The following is an 8,339-nucleotide window of genomic DNA, read 5'->3' as shown; positions in this document are numbered from 1 at the left end:
ATTATTATCTCTGCCTTGTCATTTGGCTTCTTTTTCGAACAACTAAAAAGGTGTCTCCTCTCTGGACCCGTGCTTATTAAGAGCTTGCAACATGCACATAAACACACACACACACACACACATATTGACATATATATGACAGGAAATACACACATGCTGTAGCTCCGGCTCAGGCTTAGCGTTAACAATGCAACCGGGCAGCAGGCTAATGAACATGTCATGGCCGATTGGAATGAGATTAATGAGCACACACACACACACACACACACACACACACACACACACACACTGAGGCAGGTCTTCCATGCCGGTCTAAACCACAGCACAATACATCTCCCCCCGCTCTAACAGCATCCCTGGGGCAAAACATGCCATTTAACACTTCACAAATGTGTGTGTGTGTGTGTGTTGGTGCTCGAGCGCTAATGAATGACACCTCCATTAGCTAAAAAGCGTAATACCTCACCGAAGAACGAGGAGAAATGTGCTTTCCAGCTTAAATGCGCTCGCACGCATCGTAAAGTGTTCGTTTTTTTGTGTAGAACTTAGAAACTGTGTGTTAAATTATGGATGACAGGATCATCAATTATCGTAACTTCATCACGATTAAAAGATCACGTACGCCAGGGTTGGGAAACAGGTGCGTTCAACTGTTGATGAATGAAAGTTGGCGAGAAGCAGAATTTACTAAACTGGAGGAGTGATGCTAAAAAAAAAACACGTAATGCATGTTGATGGTACCAGAGAGGGGTTATTTATTAAAACAATTTAGCCTTTTCCATTAAATCTCTTAACTCTCTGGCTGACTAATTTAATAATTTAGCGTGGGACTGAAGGGTAATTATCAACATGGATTTAATTTATATTTGCAGTTGTTGGAGCAACGTCGTCTCTGGCTCCGTTTGGAGCCAGTGTTTTGACTTTTTTTCCTTTATTTAGTATTTATTTTAAATGCTTCACACATTCACAGAAGTGTAAACACACAAAGTCAGACAACACAAAGCGGAGAAGAGCAGATGACAGAATAGAAAATAACTTTAAAGTGTGCGCTGTAAGTGTGTGTCTGTGCTGTTAGTGTGTGTGTGCGCTGTTAGTGTGTGTGTGCGCTGTCAGTGTGTGTGTGCGCTGTCAGTGTGTGTGCCGCTGTTAGTTGTGTGTGCACCGTCAGTGTGTGTGCGCTGTTAGTGTGTGTGTGCACTGTCAGTGTGTGTGTGCCGCTGTTAGTGTGTGTGTGCGCTGTCAGTGTGTGTGTGCTGCTGTTAGTTGTGTGTGCACTGTCAGTGTGTGTGCGCTGTTAGTTGTGTGTGCACTGTCAGTGTGTGTGCGCTGTTAGTGTGTGTGCGCTGTTAGTGTGTGTGTGCGCTGTTAGTGTGTGTGTGCCGCTGTTAGTTGTGTGTGCGCGCTGTTAGTGTGTGTGAGCTGTTAGTGTGTGTGTGCCGCTGTTAGTGTGTGTTCCGCTGTTAGTTGTGTGTGCACTGTCAGTGTGTGTGCACTGTCAGTATGTGTGCACTGTCAGTATGTGTGAGCTGTTAGTGTGTGTGTGCGCTGTTAGTGTGTGTGTGCACTGTCAGTGTGTGTGCGCTGTTAGTGTGTGTGTGCCGCTGTTAGTTGTGTGTGCGCGCTGTTAGTGTGTGTGAGCTGTTAGTGTGTGTGTGCCGCTGTTAGTGTGTGTTCCGCTGTTAGTTGTGTGTGTGCGCTGTTGTGTGTGCACTGTCAGTATGTGTGAGCTGTTAGTGTGTGTGTGCGCTGTTAGTGTGTGTGTGCACTGTCAGTGTGTGTGCGCTGTTAGTGTGTGTGTGCCGCTGTTAGTTGTGTGTGCACTGTCAGTGTGTGTGCGCTGTTAGTGTGTGTGCGCTGTTAGTGTGTGTGTGCACTGTCAGTGTGTGTGCGCTGTCAGTGTGTGTGCGCTGTTAGTGTGTGTGCGCTGTTAGTGTGTGTGCTGCTGTTAGTGTGTGTGTGCGCTGTTAGTGTGTGTGTGTGCTGTGAGTGTGTGTGTGCTGCTGTTAGTGTGTGTGCTGCTGTTAATGTGTGTACGCGTTGTTAGTGTTCGTGCTGTTAGTATACGCACACTGTTAGTATGTGTGTGCTGTTAGTGTGTTTTTTTCTATCAAAATAGCATTATTATAGTCCATTGTTGTAATTATTAATTTAAGTACTACTGGCCACATACGCTGTCAATAAACCTTTTTGCTCAGGTAGTGACATAAACATATATACTGTCCCCCCCAAAGGCTCAAACGTGGTTCATTCCGCAGTGTGTGTGTGTGTGTGTGTGTATGTGTGTGTGTGTGTGTGCCATCCATCTAAACAGTCACGATAACATGAGGTAGGTTTTCTAGATTTCATCCTCAGCTCAGAAAGATAATTGCCTACCACCATAATTGTCTCCCCTCTCATTATCCGCCATCACTCCACTCGGGTTCACTATTCCGCTCCATTATTGTGAGCTCAATTTGAACGAGGAATAATTCAACCTTCTGTGTATCATCCGTTATAAATTATGAAAAGCCTGAATCCATCGTGGCATACGATCTATAACGCGGCGCGGAGGGCGGTAAACATTGCTTTCTTCTCGGCTCACAACTAATGAGGTGAATGAACTTCATGATTTATTGAGCTCATCAAAATGATACAGACAAATCCTTTTTAATGCAGGTGGCAAATACCAGGAACGAGCTCAGATGTGCAACTCCCGGCGGAGAGCTTTTCAGCATTAGCTTGAGTCAGCAGTAATTAGCTGTGTGTGACCCACCGGCTTCCTGCTGGCTGGGAAAGCACACACCCACACCCACACACACACACACACACGTAAAGGTATCCTATTTGTTCCAGCAACTTCCAGACGGAATGCCGTAAGCCGTGAACTACAATGAGAGGAATGAGCTGACCGTGGAAGTAAATTGATCTTTTAGTCCTCCTCTGCATCCGCTACCCTCCTTTCTTTTCCATCCCTCTGGAAACAAGATTACCGCTTGTTTATTGATTGTGTGTGTGTGTGTGTGTGTGTGTGTGTGTGTGTGTGTGGTCTTTGCAGAGCCTACAGTTACAGCATGGACTCCTAACAAAGAGCTGGCACATGCTCATAGAAGTGCACACATGTCCATGGAATTACGCACAGATCCGAGCAAATATCCTGGAAGATTAGCCGACCGGAGCCACAGTGACAGCGCGGGATCATCAAGCGACGGCGTGTGTGTGTGTGTGTGTTTGTGCTGAACACACACACACACGAACACACACAACCCCGACAGCTACGTGATGGACGAGTGAGAACAGAGTAATGAGCTGTGAATGCGAAAGTGATTACTGATTTGTGTCTGCGCTCGTGATGTGTTCAGGGAAGCTGGTTTAAAACAAGACCGGTTCCTCAAATGGAAAATATAGTTCAACGCTTGATGTGTTTTTCATGTTTTTCTCATTAAAAAAAATATTATACTAATATATTCATTATGCATTTTTGCCAGATAAATAAAAGATAATTATCCAAATAGTGTCACAATTTTTGTCACAATTACGGTATTAAATCGACTATTTGTTTCAGCATTGCTGACATAACATACGTTTATTGTAGCCCTGGTTTGATCCACATCTACATCTGCGTTGGTCAGAACAAACCATCTCTACTACATTAATCTCTCTTTGTGTGCCTTGCTCAAGAGCGCTCTGACATCAGTCATTTGGGGAGTTGAGAGAATGAGTCTCACAGTTTGGTCAAGAGGATCCTCCAGGGGGACTTTGAACCAACAAACCGATGGAGAGCCTGCTCCATAAAGCTCTTATACACTCTCCTGTGTGTGTGTGTGTGCGTGCGTGCGTGTTTGGCACACACACACACACACACACGCACGCACTCACAGTAATGCATTCCTTTGATTCTCATATTCTCTAGAAATGTGAAGGTTGCATTTTTCAGAGCTGAGGAATGTTTAAATAATTTTGTCCATCATATCTACATCAAAGTAGGCAAACTACATATTAGAAATAGAAATCGGACCCTCACAATAAGAGAAGTACAAAAGAGCTTGTGCAAAGGTGTGTGTGTGTGTGTGTTCTTGTGAACATGTGATTGTCTGAGATTACAGCTTCAGCCTTTGTGCACGAAACACGAGTTCCATCATGTGTTGCCTGTAAGTTGGAATGGTCTTTACACACACACACACACACACACACACACACACACACACACACACACACACACACACACACACACACACACACACACACACACACACACACACACACACACACACACACACACACACACACACACACACACACACACACACGCAGCTATGAGACCGACAACCCCGTGACGCCGGGTGCATCCCTCCCTCTCTGCCTCCTTTGGTTCCACGTGATTATTCCCTCCTCGCGTCCCATCTGCCCCGCGAGTGTGATCGAGAGCTCGCGGAGATCCGACGTGTCCAGCTGACAGTTTGAAGACGAGAAGCTGCCGATGAATAAATAAATAAATAAATAAACAAACAACCCCAAAACATTAAAGCCCATTGACTCCAGTCAACGCGGCCCCGTGTGATCTCTTGTGTTCATTTGGCTTTGTGGTCAAAGCTGCAGCGACGTCAGACGAGTAATTACATTCAAACACGGCTTTAAAGAGCAAATGTGCTCGGCCTCGAGGAGGAGGGGGGAGGGAGGAGGGAGGAGGAGGGAGGAGGGGGGAGGAGGAGGGCGGAGGAGGAGGGAGGAGGGGGGAGGAGGAGGGCGGAGGAGGAGGGAGGAGAAGGAGGAGGAGGGAGGAGGAGAAGGAGGAGGGAGGAGAAGGAGGGAGGAGGGGGGAGGAGAAGGAGGAGGAGGGAGGAAGAGGAGGAGGAGGGAGGAAGAGGAGGAGGGACTGTAAACATTCATCAAAGTAGGAAGTCAGGAGGAGGAGGAGGAGGAGGAGGGAGGAGGAGGAGGAAGAGGATCATGAAGAGGAGGAGGAGGAGGATGAGGAAGAGGAGGTGGATCAGGAAGAGGAGGAGGAGGGAGGAGGAGGATCAGGAAGAGGAGGAGGAGGAGGAGGAGGAGGAGGAGGAGGAGGAGGAGGAGGAGGAGGACGGACTGTAAACATTCATCAAAGTAGGAAGTCACTCTCCAGTCTTCACAAACGGTTTCGCTTATAGTCAAAGAGAATGATGCCAAACGGGCATATGAGTCGACTTATAAGACTCGTCTTTTCAGGAAAGATATGTGTGTGTGTGTGTGTGTGTGTGTGTGCGTGTGTGCGTGTGTGCGTTTGCAAATGATAAAAGAGTGAAATTAAACTGTGACATTTCTTTCCATACGCGCATCTCCAAGCAAGTTTCCAGGATGTAATATCGACGACTGAGAGGTCGATATTGGGGAATATTGACGTTACGATAACCGTCAACATCATCAAACTAAATATCAGTGGATTATGAGATTGTTTGGCAAAGTTTAGAATAGAAAACCGTGCTTCCGTTAATAAGTGTATTTTTTTGTTGTAAAATGATCATTTGCCATTTAGATTTAACTCAAATAAATGTTAAAAATGTTAAATTAGATTCACCGCGTCGTCCTCTCTCTGGTAAAAACACAAATGAGTATTAAATAGAGAGAGAAACGCGTTGCGTACGCATCGCTGCAGCTCGTGGATATTTTAATAACAGAAAAACAAAGCGTATTATTCAATGTTGTCCAAGGCTACCCGTCTATTTCTAGATATGATTTAATATAGAGTTACATAACTGTTTGCGAGATGGCAGCAAACCATCTGATCAAATCACCCCGACTACAGTGCAATCGAATCCATACTTTTGCTGCATTAATAACCGCTCCGGCAGACTCTTCTCTACATGCAGTCATGAGTGTGTATATGTGTGTATATGTGTGTGTGTGTGTGTGTGTGTGTGTGTATGAAATAGGCGGCAGGAGAACTTAAATGAAGATAATTAGAGAGAATTAATTCGATGCTATAAATTTGAACTCGTTGATTATGTGCGCTTCAAGCTGAGCCGAGGCCCCGCCGGGCTCCACATGTGATCCCTTCCACACACACATTAACATGCCTCAGATAGACCCATTAGTGTGTGTGTGTGTGTATGGGGGGGGATGTTGAGGTGAGTTTACATTTTCTTCATCCAAGTTAAATACGGGAAAACAGGCGTCTTCATTTAGAATCAGGAAGACACACAAACAAGTCGAGGAAAGTCTTAGTTTCTAAGCTAAACAAGAGGTTCTGTGGGATGTGATCCGGTGTTATAATTACTTATTTATTAATTAATTATTATTAGTATTATGAAAGTGCAAAACATTGGCGCCGATAACCGTCTTCACCTCACTTCACTCAGGAGGTTTAATGATGTTGCATTTGAATTTCAGAATGTCGATTGGAAGTGGTGTGTGACACGTTATTAACCTATGTTGTTGTTGTTGTTGTTGTTGTTGTTGTCGTTGTACAAGTCCGTCACAAAAATAACAAAGACAATGAGGTTTCCTGATACAACACACTTTAGAATAAAGGCGGTGGAGATGATGACCGACTACTAAGATAATGCACCTGTAGAAAACATGACTCACGGTCGTCTGCTAATAATATAACAGTTTCTCCTAAATATGCCACACCAGACACTTGTTTTTAGTCCCCAGTAAAAGTTTGACTAAAATATTGATAAACAATCAGTTCATATATTTGAACAACAACAAATGGGAAAAGCTGCAGTTGAAATGACAATCAGGAGGAGAAACAGACAGAGATGTTTACTGTGTGTGTGTGTGTGTGTGTGTGTGTGTGTGCAGGTGTGATGTGATACTGTGATGTTCAATAATGCATCAGGTGCCTCTGCAACACATTCGTTAGTGCGTGTGTGTGTGTGTGTGTGTGTGTGTGTGTGTGCGTGCGTGCGTGCTCACCTGTGGGCGGATGACTCTCTCAATGTTCTTCAGGGCGGTGTCGGGGGACGGAGGGGAGCAGTCTGGAGTGGGGCCCGTCGGACAGTTGCCATGGTTACCGTGCTCCCCCTCACTCGCAGTTACATGGGACAGGTGACCTTGGAGGGAGGGAGGGAGGGAGGGAGGGAGAGAGAGAGAGAGAGAAAGAGAGAGGGAGGGAGAGAGAGGTGGAGAGAGGGTGAGATTTGTTTTGTTTTTTCTACTTCCAGTATTGTGTTTAATTTTGTACACAAGGCACCGGGGGCTGTTGTGGCTTTCTGCTCATGCCGGGACCAGACCAGACCGGGACCAGACCAGACCGGGACCAGACCAGACCGGGACCAGACCAGACCGGGACCATCTTGATATTTCTTTCAAGATGGTTGATATGTCGTACTCTGTGACAACGCCACAGAGACACGTCCGACAACCGAAGTAGCTGGAAACCAGTTTTGGGTGAGGCGATCACTCCAAAGAGGGAGAACAGTTCTGGAGCTCCGCTCCGCTTTTGTTCCTCCGCCCGAATTATCTTTTTTTTAAACTTTTCCCGGTCGCTTCAGTTGCAAAGGGAGAAGATTGAGTCTTCCTGTGGACCGACTTTGATGTCACTCCGGCATCAAGAGGAGCTCTTACTTGCAATCTCGGGCAAAGCGAGAGGAAGGCAAAAAAAAAGAAGCCGGTTGGGCTCAACACCGAACGTGTCGCCCACCTGACGGTGCAAATCACAGAGATGCGTTCGCACGATAATTTCCCCACGGCGTTCGATCATCACAGAGGGCAGGAAGAAAAAAGAAGAAGAAGGAGGAAAGAACGGAGAGGGAACTGCTGAAGGCGGCCAAATTTAATATTAAAGGGGAGAAAGCTGACACACACACACACACACACACACACACACACCATCACTACCAGCAGATTCCTATATTAATTGAAGCGTATCATATATGAATGACCCATTATCACTTTTCAAACAGACTTCCTGGTTGTTTTCACTGTGAATGTAGTTGAAGGTGCGATTCCTCACAACTCCCACAAATCTTCTTCACCTTCATCAAAAAGAACAAAACCACACACGGGGGGGGGGAGAAAGAGACATTTGAGGTGGTTAGTGATGTTTTTGGATAATGACGAAAAAATGATGCGAAACCACAAACTGAGCTTTTCTAATAATCTCCAAATTCCTCCGAAACAACATCAAAGACAACATCCACCCGACTCTTTAGATGACTATTTATTTAAATCATCTGCTCATTTGTTGTCGTGGATCATTACGTCCAAAGTACTAAATAAATGACAATGAAATTAAAGCGCTGCCGCTTTGACTTCACGGCCTCGTCTCCTTCCTGGAAGCCAAGGTCGTCGCGTTGCCCTCTGGGGTCAATAAAGTGAATGAAGTAAAAACAATAAATAAATCCACGCAGAAGAAAAACGTTTTTTTTCTTCTTTTTGCG

The 8,339-nt window shown here is 45.5% G+C and overlaps 1 protein-coding gene across 1 annotated transcript in view; it reads right to left on the bottom strand.

Moving 5' to 3' along the window:
- The window catches only part of anks1b (ankyrin repeat and sterile alpha motif domain containing 1B), a 156,004-nt gene that overhangs the window by 54,043 nt on the left and 93,622 nt on the right, over positions 1-8,339 (bottom strand). The window contains exon 12 of the mRNA XM_034526551.1: positions 6,874-7,010. Coding sequence (XP_034382442.1) covers positions 6,874-7,010 — 137 coding nt within the window. The remainder of the gene's footprint in view (positions 1-6,873; positions 7,011-8,339) is intronic.

The sequence above is a fragment of the Cyclopterus lumpus genome, chromosome 23 (genome assembly GCF_009769545.1).
Source record: "Cyclopterus lumpus isolate fCycLum1 chromosome 23, fCycLum1.pri, whole genome shotgun sequence".
Taxonomy (NCBI): domain Eukaryota; kingdom Metazoa; phylum Chordata; class Actinopteri; order Perciformes; family Cyclopteridae; genus Cyclopterus; species Cyclopterus lumpus.
Note: the sequence above shows the minus strand (reverse complement) of the source record. Positions and strands in the feature narration are given on the sequence as shown.